This window comes from Squalius cephalus (genome assembly GCF_949319135.1).
Source record: "Squalius cephalus genome assembly, chromosome: 10".
NCBI classification, from domain to species: Eukaryota; Metazoa; Chordata; class Actinopteri; order Cypriniformes; family Leuciscidae; genus Squalius; species Squalius cephalus.
The window spans coordinates 35,347,816-35,368,771 of NC_137131.1; the positions used below are offsets into that span (position 1 = coordinate 35,347,816).

General features: G+C 36.5%; 1 protein-coding gene across 1 annotated transcript in view; it reads left to right on the forward strand.

Annotated features, from left to right (window-relative positions):
- Window positions 1–2,095: 2,095 nt before the first annotated feature.
- fmnl2b (formin-like 2b) overlaps window positions 2,096–20,956 on the forward strand; it is a 23,559-nt gene continuing 4,698 nt past the window's right edge. The window contains exons 1-18 of the mRNA XM_079884425.1: window positions 2,096–2,757; window positions 5,087–5,170; window positions 7,592–7,672; window positions 7,897–7,973; window positions 8,057–8,140; window positions 10,193–10,342; window positions 10,436–10,544; window positions 10,651–10,727; window positions 11,291–11,384; window positions 13,789–13,863; window positions 13,976–14,086; window positions 14,163–14,312; window positions 14,465–14,566; window positions 15,627–15,975; window positions 18,029–18,223; window positions 19,105–19,125; window positions 19,744–19,868; window positions 20,183–20,385. Coding sequence (XP_079740551.1) covers window positions 2,638–2,757; window positions 5,087–5,170; window positions 7,592–7,672; window positions 7,897–7,973; window positions 8,057–8,140; window positions 10,193–10,342; window positions 10,436–10,544; window positions 10,651–10,727; window positions 11,291–11,384; window positions 13,789–13,863; window positions 13,976–14,086; window positions 14,163–14,312; window positions 14,465–14,566; window positions 15,627–15,975; window positions 18,029–18,223; window positions 19,105–19,125; window positions 19,744–19,868; window positions 20,183–20,385 — 2,207 coding nt within the window. The 5' untranslated portion in view covers window positions 2,096–2,637. The remainder of the gene's footprint in view (window positions 2,758–5,086; window positions 5,171–7,591; window positions 7,673–7,896; window positions 7,974–8,056; window positions 8,141–10,192; window positions 10,343–10,435; window positions 10,545–10,650; window positions 10,728–11,290; window positions 11,385–13,788; window positions 13,864–13,975; window positions 14,087–14,162; window positions 14,313–14,464; window positions 14,567–15,626; window positions 15,976–18,028; window positions 18,224–19,104; window positions 19,126–19,743; window positions 19,869–20,182; window positions 20,386–20,956) is intronic.

Consider the following 20,956-nt stretch of genomic DNA (forward strand, 5'->3'; position numbering starts at 1 on the left):
AGCACGCTAAATCTCCAACATCCGAGGAATCACCTTTTCTTTTTTCTTTTTAAAAATTCCGAACAGAGGAGACTCTGCTGGCAGAAAGAGAATGCGACATGCAGAGCTCGTAATAAAACAAGAATCAACATAGGTTTGGCTTTTCACAGATGACGTGAACTTTATGATTTGAAATGTTGTAAAAGCAACGCAGAGATGCCGTTTTTATTTTTACTTGACTGGTAAGGTGTTTTATTGAAGAGATATATTGCTCATTGTAAAGCATTATCTATATTGTGAAGGGTCATATTCATCCGCACAGTCCACTAATAGCATCCAGTTTCATTTTTCAACCGCTAAAAGTTTCATAGTGTACCTTAAAGTTAGACACTGGTTGTCACATGAACTTTTTTTTGCATATTTATTTATAGCAATTTGCTGGAGTTTTGCTATTTATTTTCCAAGGTGGTCTATTATCTGTAAGTAGTTTCTTGATCAAGTTCTACGACAATCTTGGCTCAAATCATAGTCCAGGTCATCTACTGTATCATCAGCTTGTAAATGAAGGATCAGCATGGTCCAACAATAAACCATGTAAAACTTGCTACCGTTAAAAGACTAATATGTTAGCTACAACATGATAATCTTATGTTTGTGCTTTAGAGCAACTAAAGGCCGTGGTTTCACAGACAGGGCTTAGATTAAGCCAGGATTAGGCCTTAGTTCAATAAGGGCATTTAAGTAGCTTTTATAAACATTCCTTTGAAAAGAAACATTACTGGTGTGCATCTTGAGACAAAACAATGGCATTGACATATTTTAAGATATCATTTTAAGATAACAGCTCAAACATGCATTTTAGTCTAGCTTAGGGGGGTTAGTTTGTTAGGAAATATCCGTTGTATGACACAGCCCACAATTCCCTCCCAAAATTGTTGCCACAATTTGTCTTCACTGGAATTTTTAATGTTAAACCCATTAATTACGAGGGGGTGTCCATTCTGTTTTTTAATGAACATAATTATTGGAGAGGAATCAGGATTCCTTCAGGACTTTAGAGGGAAAAAAACAGATGACGACAGAGGCAATTTACTTCAATAAACGGTATATTATATAGATAAATATACCAAATTATTTAAGCTATTAAAATCAGTTTGTTACCATAAAATCACATAGGTGATACAATGGAAGGTCATATGGTGATTAAAATAACACCACATTAAAATAAAATTTAAATTTAAACAAATATAGGTGATATTGTACACTTATAAAAGCATACATATTGACCTGTTTACATATTGAAACATATTGAAACATACTTATAAAACAAAAACATATTAGTAATTAATCAGAAAGTAGTTAATACAAAAAAACATCAGTAATTAAAAGGCAAATTCGGTTACACTTTATTTTAAGGTGTCATTGTTACAGTGTAATTATATATTTAAGTAATAATAAGCAACTACATGTACTTACTATAGGGTTAGGGTAGGATTAGGATTTGGTTGAGGGTTAGTTGCATGTAATTATGCATAATTTACTCTTATTACTATGGTAAGTACATGTAACATATGTAACAAGGACACTGTAAAATAAAGTGTTACCGCAAATTCATACTATAAAATATTTTTTTCATTCTTTACCATTACTTACAGGATGTGAAAATCTGTTATGAAGGGAAATTGAGGCTATTTTGAAGAATCTAAAATGTAAAATAAAAATAGGTTACACTTTATTTTAAGGTGCTCTTGTTAAACAAATATGCACTGAGTTATATTACTCATTACAACATTTATTAGTTAACAGCATTTACTTACAGTACTAGTTAGGGCTTGGTTTAGAGTTAATTGCTTGTAATGATGCATCATTTGGTACTAGTGTATGCCTATAGTATAGCCTATATGTAAGATATGTGTAACAGGGACTTTAAACATTTTTTTTTAAAGTTTTACCTAAAAAAATAGGCTAATAAAATAAAATAGAAAATAAATGGAAAAAATGCACAGGATCATAACATAATAAAAACACGTGTAGTTTCTGAGTCGTATTTTAGAGCTTTACAATAAATCCATAATATCACAGCTGTACATGGCAATTCAAACACTGTCCAAAACTACAACTACCAGCATGCAACAGAACAAAACATTGCCTCCCCCTCGACTCCTCAGCATGGCTTTTTGGCACTCCCCAGCGGGGGATTGGTGCTGAAAGGCTTCATTGTGTCGGGGATTGAATGGGGGAGTTTGCGTTTTGTCGAAGTCCGTCTGTTATCATCCACACAGCGCGGATTAACTGGCCTGCCCGAGTCCGAGCCATGCGCGTTATCATGCCGCAAACCTCCAGCGGTGCATTTATTGTGCATGATACAGATAAATGCGCCCAGCTTCAGACCCGCAGCCGTTGAGTGAACGATGCTCAACAGCTCCAAAAAAAATGAGCAGAGGGCCCGACAAATACGGATTAACAATGTAGGGATGCTATTGTCGAAGTCTCTCATCTGATACTGAGCTCTGCGTGTTTACATCGATGGAGAGTGTGCCTAGTCACCTATAAAAGCCTGCTTATCTTTTTGGTTGCTTTATTACATTTTGGAGCTGAATACGTTTTTCGAACGGTTTTACCGTCGCTGGGCATCAGACAAAAAAAACCCACAAAAACATGGGGAACGCTGAAAGTATGGATGCTCAGCTCACAGATTTCAGGGCGAGGGGCAACAAACCCCCTAAACTGCCCATGCCGGACCCGGCCGAACTGGAGGAGAGATTTGCAATCGCACTGGTAATATTCTTTCCTATACTGAAATTGAGAAAAGGCATATCGATGTAATTGTGTCATGTGCACAACTAGTATGAAAGCTGGCAGCTCACGCCAGCACACACGCCTCTATTGTGTGCGGTTGGCAGTGTGCAATGCTTTGATGCTGTTTGCGCGTGCATGATAGCTACTAATTGCAGGCGCGCGCGGCCCTTTATTGTGGAATCCTTTGGGTTTTTTGGTCTGTTTTAGCGTCATCAGAATTGTGAGCTTGGACTCATTCTTTCATATTGCTGTGATTATGCTTCAAGGAGTCTGCCCTTAATCCAGTCATCGCAGCGTGCTCTGTAGGCCACCGTATTCCCTGCATTTGCTTTTAAATAGGATTGCTTTTAGGTGCTGGACTTAACAGGACCAAGAACCCGAGTGGAATGAAAAGTGGCCTACTCGCACTTATTTAGATACAGATAGAGCTACAGTGTTTACATGGTATTTTATCCATTGGCACAACCTGTCTGATTGTTGTCTGTGGTGGGGTTTGAAATACATCAGTTTGTCATGAATGGCTCTTCAAGATAATGTCTCCAGGGACATAGCCTACGCGATCTATTATGTGATAAAATTCTCTCATCAGAATCCAGCTTGCAGTCTATTAAAATAACATTTGGAGTGGTACAAATTTCCCCTCAGAGACCCCTACATTTCCCCTCTGAGATCAATAAAGTGTAGGCTATACCTTTGACTTTGATCATTACCTGTTTTCCCATTAATATTAGCTGGTCCTGTTCATGTCTGTAACTACAGTGATTTGATTAATGTGACTTCTCAAAACCGCATTCTTTTGACAAGCTTTACATGTGAGGTTCTCAAGGGTCTTTAATCAATGCACTTAGAATTGGTCATCTGTTACTTATCTCCCTGATTTGATTTACTCATTGTCTTCCAAACAGACACATGTCATTTGCTTACATTAGATACCTTCCCTCAGAACAGTCCAGATCTAATCAAGTCAAAAGTCTGCAAATCAGCATAACTGCTTCTTGCTATGTGTGCATCGTGCATGTGTGTAGGCGTGTCTGTGAGAGGAGAAATGGAGCGGGGGGAGTGAATGCAAATCGGTTAATGCTGCCTCGTTTTCACAGATTTGCATCACAAATTCTGTCCCAATAGAGTTGACTTTTGCCGCCCAAGTCTCTTCACCCTCTTCCATTGCTCTTGTGTTTTCATTTGATGCTCAGACTCTTTGATTTCCACTAGAATCAGAGCTATTCTCTCATAATCATCTAGTCGAACTTTGGCTATTTTTCCCCAAATAGAAGAACAGAATGTAAAAGAAAAAAGACACAATGAGCTACAGTATGGTTCAGTTGGTTATCTTTGATGGACTCAATTAAATTCATTTAAATGTATTTTATATTTAAGTTCATGCAATTAATTAAACTGATGCTATCAATCCATTACATTACTTAATATTTGTGCAAAATAAGTGTATGGTCCAAGTGTGTAGCATACATGTATAAACCACTAAGGAGACATTTTTCTCAAAATGTTATGGTGGATAGAAAATATAGGGGTGTTTATAGTTCCTATGGGAATGATTTTAGTTATAGGAATGTCTTTTAAGGAGACTAAATTAGCTCCTACTCGAGAGTATAACCCAGCACAATAGGAACTGCCAGTGATGTAAGTGTACGTTTATGGTCCAAACGCATGCCATACAATTTTAAAAGCCTTGTTCACTTAGTTTACCTATGCTTACTCCACAAACATGGAAATCAGCGATAGTTGAACCAACCCCAAAGTCCAGGCAGGCACATCTCAACTGATCATGGGGTCCACTGTCCACCAGATGCTGACGTTGTTGAATGTCACGCTTAAATAACGTCGTTGTCTGGCGGTTTACATCACTTCAGAGATTCTACTGGCGGTGCAAATGCAACCGGCTCGGGGGACTGACCTAGTGGCTAGTTTCTATAACTGAGCTGCTATGACTACCTCTCATACTGGGTGTCCTTTTCAAAAATCTACATGTCTGAAGGAGGCACTGGTTTTTTGATTAAATTCTTTCCTTTTTTATGCTCATGATATTCTGTATGAAGTTGCAGGGAAGAATGTTGCTGTTCTGGAGATATTAACTGTTTAGACGGATTGGACAAAATTGTAAATGAGTTATCCACTGCTGTTGACTTTTTGTTTTTGAACAACTTGTAAAGAACAATCCATGGTGTCTCAGGAATTTCAAAACTAGCTGTTAGCTTTTCATCACTTGTGTTTTTGATGAACATGGTATGCAAAGAATAACTTTCCATGCATGATAAAGAAGAATGTTAACTCTTCTCTCTTTCTTCCTCAGAACTCTATGAACCTTCCTCCGGATAAAGTGAGGCTTCTTAGACAGTATGACAATGAAAAAAAATGGGAGCTGATATGTGATCAGGTGAGAGCGTCTGCTTCCATGCATTCTGCATAATGAGTCTAAAAAGCCAGAAAGCAATTTTATATAGAACTGTTATATGACCACATCTTAATAGTAGTAACGGATCACAAAACACATATTTAGGATCATTTCAGTTTTTGAGTTACAAATCGGATCATTTTTCGGATCAGGAAAAAATTAAATGGGGGGTCGGGGGGCAATGTAACTTTGCTTTTCATTCAAGCACACTTCAAGTACTTCATAAATAACCGACTGTGTTTACGGGGATACTTGCCGAGATGGGTATTTTGACATCATTTTGTGTGCATGTCCGTTTAAGCGCAAGGAGATCAGGGCGAAAGAGGAATCAGTTGTGCATCTGTGCACACAGATAAAAAAGCGCAAGTACCGAATTGAGTTCTCTTTCGCTTCCTCTTGTGCTGGAATGTTTTAAAATCGCTTGAAATTGTAAACTGGCAAGACAAAACCTCTGCAAATGATAATCTTTCACTATTCTATGATGGTTAAACTTTGCAATTAATTTGCGAATCGCATGCCATCTGAACCGTGGGGCCTGGTCCGTACGGATCACGGATCAAGTACAATCCGTTACTCCCCTACTTAATTGCAGAGCTTGTTGCAACCTTCTATTTTTATTTTTACAGAAAATTGTATTCTTGATTATACCCAATATTAAGCCTGCCTTATATTTGATACGCAACTTTGTATGGCTTCTAAATTATCAACATGTTTGCAAAACTTTGCTGAAAAACCTGTTACACACCTACCACATGCCTACTGTCGTCTGATTGATGGGTTGGTTTTTTTTAGCAAGAAAAAGGTTTTTTGGTATTGATACTTTGCACGTGACGTCAGTTGTACTGGCTGGCGGGCAAGAACGTCATTCTCTAGCAACGAAAACCAGTAAACTAATCAAGGATCTTGCCAGGACGTTGCCAGTTTTAATATACAAAAGTTGGTGTTTTGAGGTGTACACGACATGCCAGATAGTTGTTGTGCGATTGGATGCACTAACCGCGTTTGTTGCCCGCCAGATATCACGTGACTGCAAAGTATCAATAATTCTAAAAAATGTCATGTCAGGTTGTGGTACTTTTTTTTTTTTTTGCTGTGAAATCCTTACTGATTTCTTAAAAAGTTAAAAATAAGTTTTATATTGTTAGTAATATTTCAAGATGAACACTTAATGGACTGAATCAAGTTGGGTTTACTTGATTATCCATACTTTTGTTTTTTTTATGCGAGCATCAAAAATATGATACATCAGGCTCTTGGGGAACGTTTATTTGTACATTTTCCCCCGTAATAAAAACTACAGAGCTTTGATAATAAAAACGAAGCATTTGAATCCATCTTACGGAGACATTATTTGGAGATACAGAGTGAAAACTGATATTTATATGCATTTCATGAAAATAGTCTGCTTTACTTTTATAAAGATCTCATTGATTTACATTACAAGCTAGCAGAATTTCATCTTAATTTTGGCCATACAAATATTAGAAAATGCACCAAATTGCTTATTTTTTTGGCTCTGAAGTGCACATGTGTGCACAATGTTCAGTGTAATATTGTATTTTTAATGTGATCTTGATATCACAAGAACCCTTTGTGGCAAGAGCTTTTTTAGTCCTACTAAGTGCTCTTGTGGTTTCTTGGGTTTTTAGTCAATGGAAAAAAGACATGAGACACTTGTGATCTGGTCAACCGATTATATAAACAACCACTGGAATATACTTGAGATCTCTTGTTTCTCTCCCCAGGAGGAGACCCCTCATTTTCTTTAGTTCTGATTCCTGTTAGCATACTTTACTGCAAGAATGATTCCAATCAACCAAATATCTTATTTTATTATCTGTCAATAAATAACAGAAAGCAAGTTTAATTGTCTGTCAGGGTTTGTAAAGTTGGTTAAATGTCATTTTTGTTGCATTTCCTGTAAGTCTGTAACACTTTAAATTGATCCAAGCTAAAAATGAGTGCAGATATATAATCATCCTGAAGTGTATATACACAGTGGAAAGTTCCTTTATCATAACAGCTCCACTAAGTAAACAGATTCTTTATTAATATATTCTCTCTACATCCACCCTATCATGTCACCATGGCTACACTGACGTAAGAGAAGGAGAGTATGGCTGACTCTGGAAATGTTTGTTGAGGTGAAAGAGTGTGAGATGCCTGCTGTCTAAATAATGAATGATCATATCTCAGTAATTGCCATGATGATTTCAAGGCTGAAATGTGGTTCAGAAGTGATTGGGTGAGAGTTGAATGATTTGGAATTAGATCAGAGGATAACTGAAGAGGAGGTTTGCTTAGTAAATGTTTTATGTTGAAGTTCGGTAGGGGTTTGAACTTGCTTCAAGAGGAGTGTTAAATATAAATAATATAAATATAGCATCATTTGTGTCTTAATAGGAGCGCTTCCAAGTGAAGAATCCTCCCCATACATACATTCAGAAGCTCAGAAGCTTTTTGGATCCTGCTGTTACCAGGAAGGTGAGTTCCTTCATGTTACACATGCTACCTCCATGACTTCTCTTCTGCCATGTTTATCATATTTGGGGGAAATTTAGCATCAAAACTTTTGAAAGTCCAGAAGGGTCACATTTAAACTTGTATGCAATTGGTTTCAAACTGGTGTTGACTGGCTTTTGCAACTGTCCACCTAAGTTAAGAACATTTTTGCTCAGAAATGGACATCTCTTCCTATTTCTTCACAGAAATTTAGGAGGCGAGTTCAGGAGTCAACTCAGGTGCTCAGAGAGCTTGAGATATCTCTTAGGACCAATCACATCGGGTGAGCCCAGTGAATTAAGTTCATTTTCAGGCTTTTGAGGTATTCAGTTAGGAAAAGGGCTTTAAATGTTTTGTTCTTTACAGGTGGGTGAGAGAGTTTCTCAATGAGGAGAATAAAGGCCTTGATGTACTGGTGGAGTACCTGTCTTTTGCCCAGTATGCTGTAACGTAAGTAGTTCCTCTTTCTTGTCAATCTTAATTTGAGTCAGTTTTTTTGACTTTACTGCTATTTTTTGTTTTCTTTTAACTTTTTATATTTGATTTAAGCTTACTGCTCACTTACCATCTCAGTACACCTTGAAATTGGTAGGGGTTGTCACAACAGTCGACTGTTGTTGCTGAAATCTTGTCACCTCACTGCTGGATCACAGTTGCTTCTGACAAATGAATGAGAGTAATGAATGAAATAAGTGCATCTTTTAGCAGTGACGGAGGGTTTGATGGATGGGAATGTGTAAGGTGTATTTTGAGATCAGTGTGAAAGCAAGATAGAATACAATTAGAATAATTTCAGCATCTTGTGATATGATTAGTTTTAAGATGCCATGTCAGCTTAAAAATATATAAACGTTAATTTGTCACATAGTATTTTTCATAATATTTGCCAGTTAATAAGTAGTTAAATGTAATAATATTGCTCAAGTTCAAGTGTGGGTTGATGCTGAGCCAGGGCTGAATCCAGGCATGACAGGGTCTACTGAAACTTGGCATGGGTGTCCACAAACTCTAAACTTAAAACTCATCTGTTTAGCCAGGCTTCTATTTAAATCCCCATAGTCCGCTACTAATCCTGCTACATTTATTCTGTAGGCTGGGAACTATTGATCCATTCTTTATTAGAAGCACTAACATTACTTTCATTGTTTGAAAGCCACCTCCCGGAATGTTTTAGATGTCTCCTTATATTCAACACACTAAGAAACTGATGAATTGAATCGGGTGTTTTAATTAGTGAGACATCAAAAACACTAGCTATGTTTACATGAACACCTTTTGTTTCATTCAGAGATCATGAAATCATTCCGATTAATGAATCTGAACATAGTGTTTAAATGAACGTTAAAAAAAGAGATCAGGTTGATGTGCACGTGTATATATGCGACAAGCTTCAAATCGGATTTGATCTTTTTACATTCACACACTGCACAAATATATAGTTTTCTGCTGTTTTTTCCCTATTTATCAAGCAGTAAAAACTCTCATTCCTCCGCACAAAGGCGTCTGTGGAGGAGTGTGTGACAAGGTTGTCCTGCACCATTTCACAGATGATCAGTGGAAGGAGAATTTTAGATTGACACTTCAGTCGTTTATGGCACTATATTCAACTACAACAGCAGCTTGTTCCGTGTGTCATATGTCATAACGCCATTTCTGTGCGCAGAACTTTCCAGTTTTCTGTTTTCAATCTGATTAAATGTTTAAATGTCCTTGAAAAGATTAGATACGGTTTAAACCAGCTTTTACAATCCGAACAATTTACAAATGTCGTGGTTACATATGAATTTTTTTTATTACGACTGTGCTACTAGTCTGATCACAAATGGGGTCTGTGTAAACACAGCTACTGTGGTAGGTAGGTTTCCAGGACTGGAGCTGAGAAACACTGTCCTAAGGTGTAGGAAAAGGAATTGAAGTAATGCTAGTGCAGCTCTAAGGGCCACTTGCATAAACATAGTCACTATATTAAGACTGGTTAGGCTAGCTAGGCTAGCATTTGATGCTATAGAACCACTCTTTTGATTGGCCTTACGTATCCTGTTGGCATTCATAGACAGGCCTGGTTTAGTTTAGTTCTTACCTGTCAGATTGAGTGTGTGTGTACGTAAAAGAACGACTGCCAAAACAATTGTAAAGTATGGTATGCTTCAAGGTTCCATTTTAGGCCCTTTGTTGTTTTCCTTGTATATGCCCCCTTCAAGTGATTTTTAGCAATGAAAACCTTCAAATTTCAAAGACCAAAGTCATTTGTTACCTCGACAGGTTTACAATCAAAGACCTTTTTTGGAAGGGGTGTTCTTTGGAAACTTAAGCTATAAATAGATGAATTGTCTGTCATTTGTGCTGATTAAGGTCAATAGGAGAAAATAATTCCTTTAACTAAGCATACTTTCTCAACGAGAAGATGGGAGGACATAATGTTTTGTAGAACTTTTGGAAACCAAAATGACACGGAGTTTGTGTATTGTTTATGCTTTAAGCAACACTCTTATTCTCTCTCAGGTTTGATGGAGATATAACGGAGAGCACCACAGGTGAGATTTCCGTAGATACCCCCTGGAGCAGGTCTATAGAAGATCTCCATGGTGACAGTAATCTACCATCACCAATTAGCGGCAGCAGCATACCACGATCCACACGGCACTCCTTAAGGTAGACGCTCACAAACAAACACATTTGTGTTCATTCTGAAAATTGGAAACGATTTTTTACAAGACAGCCATTAACTTTTTATTGCTATCTCAGGTCTAATACTTTGCCCAGTCGCAGAACTCTGAAGAACTCCCGTTTGGTGTGTAAAAAAGATGACGTTCATGTCTGCATCATGTGTCTCAGAGCTATTATGAACTACCAGGTAAGCAGATTATGAAAGTATTTAATTTTGTTCAGCTGGTTTTTCAAATTTATTTGAATCTCTTTTTGTTTTCCCCTTGTCTATATCACACACTCTTTGTCTGAAGTATGGATTCAACATGGTCATGTCCCACCCCCATGCTGTCAATGAAATTGCTCTGAGCCTTAACAACAAAAATCCCAGGTAACACCACACACACACACACACACCAGTGCATACTGGTTTCTATTAACCAGTATATATTTGAAGACTTAATCATTGCCCTCAAACGTTTCTCCAGTTTCTGTGTTTAAACCTCTCAAATGGTTGATGAGAACCCTCTTATCTGTTAAGGTTTTCATCCAAACCGTTAAGCTATTACATCTGATCAAAGACCTTTTTTGGAAGGGGTGTTCTTTGGAAACTTAAGCTATAAATAGATGAATTGTCTGTCATTTGTGCTGATTAAGGTCAATAGGAGATAACAGTTTGTAACTGAGACTATTCCCAAAGACTGTGATACACAATCCTTCAATGCCGTTAAATAAAACGTCTATGAATAGTCCCTTGTATAGGTGGGATAATTCCAATGTAATTTGCCATCCGTAAAACCAATAGGATCACTTGACCTGCCCCTTAGAGATTTCTTGATTGGTTGTATTTGGAATCTTTAATTTCTCCTTGGAATGTTTTAATCACAGTTTGTAGCACAAAGTATTTTGTGCAGGTTTGGTTTCTTTAAGTATCATTTTGTCTCCATTGTGCAGGACCAAAGCCCTGGTTCTGGAGCTTCTAGCTGCTGTGTGTTTGGTCAGAGGTGGACATGAGATCATCCTTGCTGCTTTTGATCATTTCAAAGAGGTAAAAAAGGATATTTTACCATCATTTATACATTTTATTTACTTCAATCTGATGCACATTCAAAAAAAATTTTTTTTTTTATAATAACTGTAGCCATCATATTTTTATGCTTAGTAATACTGATATTGCATTAAATAATTGCTTTACATCTCAAAACTGGATGTAAATCAAAACTGGCTGTAAAATATTGAATAAATTAATCTGATACATTTTATGTAGTTTATGCATTCCATTTATTTTAAAGTAAAGAAAACTATAAAAAATAAAAAAATATTTTTAATAATTGGATTTGACAGCAGCAAAAATAAATCTGCAATAATCAATAAAACAGTCCCCACACTTTATGGATCTAATCTTACATATGATTTTGCTGTTGGTTTGCAGTCTTCGGTTGGAGTTTGCGTTAACATGAATGAAAGTGTTTCATTCTTGGGTGATATTTCAGTTGTTGAGCTTCAATAAATGCATTTCACAATAAAAAAAATAACGGAAATTACTATCTATTCATTATAAAATGAACATTATAGGTATTTAATTAATCGTATGTTTTAAGACGGAACTTCTACAAAACTATTTAAAACAAAAAGCTAGGGATGCACCGATGTGAAAATTGTGGCCGATACCGATAACCGATATTAATATTGCTGTTATGGCCGATACCGATATTTACCGATGTCGATATCTCTGTATAGAAAGCAAATTTTAATGATTATCAAATAAAGAGCTATTTTCCAAAACACTTTTTTTTTTTTTTTACTTTAGAAATGACTGATATTGGGCACCTTTACCTGTATGCAAAATATGTCACACATACCACACACATGCATTATATTGCATTGCATATAATGTGTGCTGGTCAACTTGTCTAAAATTAAGAAACCCTTAGAAAACAGGGAAAAAAAAAAAAACAGGAACATTGTGTACAATTAAGATAGGCTACTTAATTTATTATTCCAATATCCAAATATGATACTAAATACCACAGGGAAAAGGGCTTCTATTTGTGACGTGCTGTCTTTGCCTTTGAACATTGCACATTTTAAACAGGACACGCATTAGCTGAATAAATGTTAGCCAATACAAACATATTTATAGAAAACAGTTGACAATGAATAGACAGGAGTCCAATAATAGCATAACGAATCACTTATTCTAAAAATAATAACAAGTAGGCTATAAGACGAATCCGACATATGGGCTGTGTTAACAGTAAAACGTCCGTCAGTTAACGAATTTTAAAAACACGGATGGATAATACAAAATGATTTCTGACGTTTTGATAGAAAAAAAAACAAGCAAGAACAAAATTTAAACTTAGCCCGTCAATTTTTCATTTTACAATTATCTTCTCTCTCTGTGTGCGCGCGTCCGTGTTTGTGAGGGAGAGCTCGCGCAGCACTGATACAACGGTAGCCTACTTTTTAATCCATAAGTAACGAACGCGCTAGTTTTCATACAAAATAAATATGTAACATAATTAGGTAGGCTACTTTAGTTATTATTAACACAATAACGTAACACATGAAGGCTACGTTTCTCAACACTGAGAATGAATAAATAAACGCCTGTTTCTCCACTCGCGCTTATCAGTAATCCACAATTCACACGTGCTGTCACTTTTGAGAAAAATCAAATTCGAACGGGTATCAAATATCAAGCAATATATTCAAATATCTACGAGTCAAAAAACGATCAATCAAAAATGTGTCATGAAGAGGGAAAAAACATAAGTCGCACTGGACTGCATTAACAATGTTACTGACGGGACAGTTCTCTGTTACGCACGTCTGAAAGCGGCACTAAAAGACTGCTTTAAAACTTTCACAGAGACCTCAAACAGAAAGCACAAAGCCTGTCTTTAAATTTAATTTCGTTTTGTATTAATTGTATCTTAATTTTGATCAATGTTTCATCAAAAATAAATAAGAAGTAAATATTAGAAAATATTTAATCAGAACATGGAGGCGACGGCGCGTGAACTGAAGCGCGTCTCAAATGAACCGAAACCTATACCTGCCTCACAGACCTGAGACATAGAAAGCTTTAAACATCTATTTTTAAACAGAACAATTCAAAACGAAAGAAAACAGACTGTTCTCTGCTTATGTCATCTGTATGAAATGTGTATTTCTCTCAGGCGCATTCACTACTGCTAAGATCGCGAGTCAGCATCGTCAACTTCATCTTCAACTTCACACGTCAAATATCGGCCTGTTCACATCGGCCCTATTTTGACATTGGAACGATACCGATGTGTAAAAAAATGACCATATCGGCCGATATTATATCGGCGGCCGATATATCGTGCACCCCTACAAAAAGCTAGCAAACTGTCAGAATTTAAAATGCACAATGTTGTTTCCTTTGTGTTATTAAAATATAACTTGTGTTTTGTGTTTCTCAGGTCTGCTCGGAATCCCAAAGGTTTGAGAAATTGATGGAACACTTCAAAAATGAAGACAACAATATTGATTTCATGGTGGGTCTATATTACAGAGTCCTTCCTCTGTCCTCTGGAGTGCCTTTTAAACTGTCATGCTCTCACCACTACTGATGTCATATCTCATCATCATTCCCTGTTCGTGACTCAGGTGGCGTGCATGCAGTTCATCAATATTGTGGTGCACTCAGTAGAGGACATGAACTTCAGAGTTCACCTCCAGTACGACTTCACCAAGCTTGCTTTGGATGACTATCTAGAGGTATGAAACTAATCAAAGTGCTGAAAGTGTATTCTCTTTACGCTCACTCAGAAACTGATGGTGTTTTTGTGCACAGAGGCTGAAGCACACTGAAAGTGATAAACTCAAAGTGCAGATCCAGGCATACTTGGATAACCTGTTTGATGTGGGGACGCTTCTAGAAGACGCAGAGACCAAAAACGCTGCCCTTGAACGTGTGGAGGAACTGGAGGAGAATCTCTCACATGTGAGCGAAAGCATAAATGCCACCACCCTTTTCTCTTTGTCTTTTCCAGAACCGATTCCTCATTCACACAATTTGAGTCCTTTTTGGTGTTTAAGTCTTCTAACTTTAGTCTGAATGCATCATCTCATTCTGTCTCTTTTTCATGATGACAGATGGGCGACAAACTCTTAGAAACAGAGAATGAGGCCATGTCTAAAATCGTGGAGCTTGAGAAGCAGTTGATGCAGAAGAACAAAGAATTGGATGCTGTCCGGGTCAGTATCACACCACCAGTTTGGATATCATTAAATGGTTTATAACAACCTGTCAATATGATACTACATTTTACTTTTGCACGAAATAAATAAATTGAATAATATGAAACAATTAGGTGAACAGGGCTGTCAATTTAACCCATTTGTTTAGTGCAAGTCAGTGTTAGATTAGTATTATTTATGTACTATTATAATATTGGTAACACTTTACAATAAGGTTCATTAGTTAACATTAATTAACTACCTTAGTTAACCTGAACTAAGAATGAACAATACTTCTTCAGCATTTATTCATATTAATTTCAACATTTACTAATACGTTATTAAAATCAAAGGTTGTATTTGTTAACATTAGATAATGCAATGTGAACTAACATGAACAAACAATGAACATTTTTATTATTAACTAAAATTAACAAAGATTAATAAATACTGTAACAAATGTATTGTTCATTGTTAGTTCATGTTAGTTAATACATTAACTAATGTTAACTAATGAACCTTATTGTAAAGTATTACTCTAGTATTTATTAATATTTTGAATTACCTTTTATTTTTTCAGTTTTCAAGTGTTAGCAATTTAGTTATTTTGTCATTTTTATTGTTTTTTTAAATATTCTATTTAGTTTTACTTTTATTTTAGTTTTAGTAATTTAGTACTTAAATTTTTTTGTTTCAGCAAGTTGTCAAGGCAATACTTACATTTTTTCAAGTTTGTCATCTAATATTCATATTCTATTTTATTTCAGCTTTATTTTGTGTAAAACATAAATGTTTTAATAGTTTTAGTTACCAATAACGTAACAACACAGCAGCCAAACTCATCTATGTAGTCATGTTTGTATATTTAAATGTCATAAATATAGATATCTGTATTAGTCAATTTGATCAATTGGACGTAATTTGATTTTAACGTAAAATGGATTGACACTTCATGAACTTCTATAAATAATATGACTATGGTAACTTAGTAATTTGTTTAATAACATTGGATGTTTTAATGCTTATTTTGTCATGCTTAATTTCTCTGTTTGTGTGTCTGTGTGTGCATGCAATCCAGACTGTGTACCGGGACGCCAGCTCACAAGTTCACACGCTCCGGCGGATCGTTCGTGAGAAGGACGAGACCATTCAGAGGCAGTCCACGCTGGAGAAGAAAATCAATGAGCTAGAGCGCCGAGGCAGTCTCCAGATCCAGGTGAGGGGTGAGGGAGATGGGGAAGGAGACGTGTCTCCGCTGCCTTCACCTCCTCAACCCATGGCTCTTTCTCCCTGCCCTGATGCCATGGCCCTGGCCGGAGCCTGTGCAGCGTACGGCTCTGGAAGCACTTCCCAGACAGGCACCCTTCGAGCAATGGCTACACCTCCTCCTCCTCCCCCTCCACCACCTCCAATGGCATGTTCCTCTGGTGAGTAATAGTTCAGAGCACATCTTTCTACAACTAAAAATAATTGAGTTTTGCCCAATGTGAATGCGTAATTGCCTTTCAATGGGATAGTGTAGCCTAAAGGCTGAGACACACCAAGCCGACAGTCGGACGTCGGATACACATTTTTTTGTGTTCTGCACCATTGGCTCTAGTCAGATGGCGAGTTTTTTTAGGCCGATTCAACATGTTGAATCGGCGTCGGGCCCTCGGTGAGAGAGAGAACTCTAATTGGCTGTTCAGCTTAGTGAATGATTCAGTGCACAAGAATAAAAGCGAAAGTGATGAAAGTGAGCAAAGTCAAGAAGGGTACACAGACAGAAGGCTGTTATAATTTTACATCATCATACCTGAGCATTTGAATGTACGATATATAATAACATGAGAGGACTAGAATGAAGAAAGTGATCAGCGTGATTGATATTCAAAATGGTAAGCAAGCTTTGCTTTTACCGTTTGTATATCTGAAGTCCTAGTTTTGGGTTCCCTTTTTGAATGACGAAAATACGTCATTGATACCTGCTGATATAGACAGATATTTACTTACACACAGACGCAGAATGCACGTGCTAGTTTACAAGAGCCTTTAGTCCTTTTGGTGTGTTCAAGCGCAGCTTTTTGGCCGAGACGCAGACGATGTGGAGTGACAACACAGTTGGCTTTTATCACCGCTAGTTCCTCTTGGGTTCAAACAGTGGCGTTGCTTAAATTTACAGGGCCTGAGAACTAAATGTTTAAGTGACCAGTAAACAGAGATCGACCAATTGATTGATATGTCCAATAACTGAAATGCAATTTCTGAATGCTTTTTTGATCACACTTTAGATTAGGGTCCAATTCTCACTATTAACCAACTATTAACTGTGACTTTTGCCTCAATAAACTCTTAACTACCTATTAATAAGCAATAATTAAGTTTAGGTATAGGGTACGATTAAGGATGTAGAATATGATCATGCAGGCATTAATATGTGCTTTATAAGAACTAATAAACTGCCAATATCCTAGTAATATGCATCCTAATAAGCAACTAGTTAATAGTGAGAATTGGACCCTAAAGTGGTACCGTTTTTTTTTTTAACAAATGATTGCTACAACCATATGAACAAAGCTCTGGAAAAAAAATCAGACCACTGCAAAATGGTCAGTTTCTTTGGACTTACTATTTATAGGTGTGTGTTTGAATAAAATAAATATATTTGATTTATTCAATAAACTACTGATGACATTTTTTCCAAATTTTTAAAAAAATATTGTCATTTAGAGCATTTATTTGCAGAAAATGTCAATTGGTCAAAATAAATAAAGATGCAATGGTTTTAGTTCTCGAGTAATGCAAAGAAAAGTTCATATTCATTTTTAAACAACAGTACTAGTGTTTTAATTTCAGAAGAGTTAAGAAAACAATATTTGGTGAAATTATGTTTAATGTCACTTTTGGTCAGTTTGATGCATCCATGCTATATAAAAGTAACAATTTAAACAATAATAAAAAAAAATTCTTAGGCCAATTTTTGGATGAATTGTTCATGGACAAGTGTGCCGCACACGTCCTGAAAAGTGAAGCCAAAACGTGGAGTGGACACACGTCATCCATCTTTTTTAGTCTTTGTTTATGAACAATTAATAATCTATTTCTGATCCTACGTTACATGACCGCTGCCTAACTAGCTAAGTACCTAACATACCACTATTTTCAGTGCTTGAAGTGGAGTGGAGGGGGAGGTTGCGTCCCCCTCAGTTGAAATCCATCCCACTTCGAGCACTGACTATATTACCCTGCTTTTACTATGAGCAATGTGTTTGCAGCCAGTGATTCAACAGAGCTGCATAATGACTGTGCCAACAAACATTGTTAGTTTGTGGGCGCAATTGTATAAAGACACGTTGAGTAGAAACGTGTAAATATCCAAACCTATTATTATTCAATCTCTTCTAATTAGTAATTCTTTGTTACAGAAGCGTGCTCAAGCTTGTTGTCTTCAGTTAATTATTTTAGTGATAGGGGCCAACACTGTCTCTTCTTTTCCTGTAGTTTCTAACGAGTCATCGGCAGCTCTCGCACCGCCGCCGCCTCCTCCTCCTCCTCCACCACCTCCTCCTCCACCACCTCCACCTCCTGGGCATTCGATCGAGATCTCTGCTCCCTTACCTCCACCTCCCCCTCCTTGTGCTCCTCCTCTCCCAGGCTGCGGCACTCCCACTGTCATATTCAACTCTGGCTTGACAGGTATGTGTACGTGAGTGTTTCAGTGTTGGAGGTCATTGCAGATTTATGATTTTTTTTTTTTTTTTTTTTTGTCTGTTTTGAATCATATTTTTTCGGTTACACTTTACAATAATGTTCCATTCATTAACATTAGTTAATTCTTTAACTAACAATGAGCAATACATATGTTACAGTATGTATTCATTTTTGTTAAGGTAAAAATACAACTCTTCATTAATAGTTTGTCTGCTCAGGTTCATTAAATAATTTTAACAGATAAAACTTTTGATTTTAATAATGTATTAGTAAATGTTAAAATAACAGTAACTGAGATAAATAAATGATTTACAAGTATTTTTCATTGTTAGTACATGTTAAATAATGTAGTTTACGAATGTTAACAAATGGAACCTTATTGTAAAGTGTTTTTTCTTAAATGCACCACCGGTCAAAATTTTGTGCTCATAATTAATAATTGAGCGCCAGTAATAATTGAGCACTAATCAGCATGTTAAAATGATTTCTGAAGGATCATGTGACATTAAAGACTGGAGCAATGATGCTGAAAATTCAGCTTTACCGTCACAGGAATAAATTACATTTTAAAATAGGACACTGTTATTTTAAATGGTATTAATATTTCACAGTTACTTATTACTTTTACTGAATTTTTGATCAAATAAATGAGACTTGGTGAGCTCTAGACTTCTTTCAAAAATAAACAAAATCTTAATTATTCTAAACTTTTGACTGGTAGTGTAATTGTCCAATCTTTTGTTGAATTTTGTTTAGCACTTCTTAGCGCTTACAAGCATTTTCTGCTTTCTCTTTCTAGACTTTTGTCCTTTACAACTCTCTAAACATTTGTTTTTATCTACTCTCTTTTTCTCCTGCCCTCAAAGATGGACCAATCAAGCTCTTCTGTAGGTTTCCTGAGATTTGTCATAGCCACCATTTGCTGTCATGATCTAGTCATATTTAGGGATGCACCGAAAATTATCGGCCGAAAATAGCATTTTCGTTTTTTGAAAAAAAGGCCGAAAATATGCCGGCAATTATATTTTGATAATTGGTCAAACATCTGTTAAATCTGATTCTGTTGCATAGAACTGAATGAAGAATAATATATTGATAGTAATATATTGATATTTAATATTATTTTAATATAGGCCTATTTTCTGTCAATTTTGTGTCACTTTAAATAAATTATTTTATTTTATTGACTTGTAGTTTTTTTTTTTTTTTTTTTTTTAGATTCAGTAAAATGATTGCATTTCATTTAAAAGTCTAGCAACAATACAATTATATAAAAAAATATTTAAAATAAGAAATTAATTTTTAGTTTCGGTTTTCGGCCAAGTGCATCCAGAATTTTCGATTTCGGCCCAAAATTTTCATTTCGCTGCATCCCTAGTCATATTGTGTGTTGTGTGTTTTTGCTTAACATGTTATCATCCATTCTTGTGATTTCGTTCATTTTAATCTCATTGAGTAGTTAGTAGATGCTTGGGTAGTCACAGGCCTCTTTTCTTCCTTGGCAGCTGTGAAAATTAAAAAGCCAATCAAAACCAAGTTCCGCTTGCCAGTGTTCAATTGGGTGGCTCTGAAACCAAATCAGATCAACGGCACTGTCTTCAATGAAATCGATGATGAGAGGATCCTGGAGGTATTTGTCTATAGCACTACATTTTATTTTGGAAAACAAGAATTGCATACCAGAAAGAGCAAGGTGCTTGGAGGGGTGGAGTGAAAGTCATTTTAGAGGCGGAGCAAGTACATTTTGATAAAAGATTGAAATATTTTTATTTGAAATAACTGGCACAGTGAATCAGGGAACGTACTTACAGTAAATGTCTTTTTTTCTGTTGACTTTTCTTGAGGTTTGCATTTGTGGTGGGTCCATCTGTGTTTTTGAACACAAAACTGTTGAGTTCAAGGAGTGCTGTGGATAGCTCTTTAATAAAATGCTTTGGTTTGTAGGATTTGAACGTGGATGAGTTTGAGGAAATGTTTAAGACCAAAGCCCAGGGCCCTGCTGTTGACATGACGATGCAAAAGCAGAAGGCTCCTCAAAAGGGCCCCAATAAAGTATCTCTTCTGGAGGCTAACAGAGCCAAAAACCTCGCCATCACGCTCCGCAAGGCAGGGAAGAGCCCGGAGGAGATCTGCAAAGCAATCCAGACGTAAGTTCCCCTTTGCCTCAAATCTCAAGATAAAGATGAACCATATTCTCGGTGAGATGGTGTTTACAACTGCGGGATTGTTCTTGTTTATCTGCTTAAAGGGATAGTTTACCAAAAAATGAAAATTCTGTCTGTAATTACTCACCCTCATGTTGTTCCAACCCCATAAGACTTTTGTTCATCTTCGGAACACAAATTAAGATATTTTTGATGAAATCTGAGAGCTGGCTCACTCCTTTATAGGCTTCTATGTAATTTCATTCTGCCAGCCCAGAAAAGTTAGTAAAGACATCGTTAAAATAGTCCAAGTGACTACAGTGGCTCAACCTTAAGTTTATCAAGCAACGAGATCCCCCCGAAAATAACAACTTTATTCAACTATTCATTTCCTTCTGTGAGGGCCTCTGAGTGAGTTCACATAATGTAACAGCGCAATGCTTCTGGGTTGTACGTCACAACATAGGCTAACTATTGGCCAGCATCACACACATGACCAGCGTCGGCCAATAGTAAGCCTACGTTCTGACATATTTGGGTGGGGATTTGTTTTTTTTGAATACTACTCTGATCA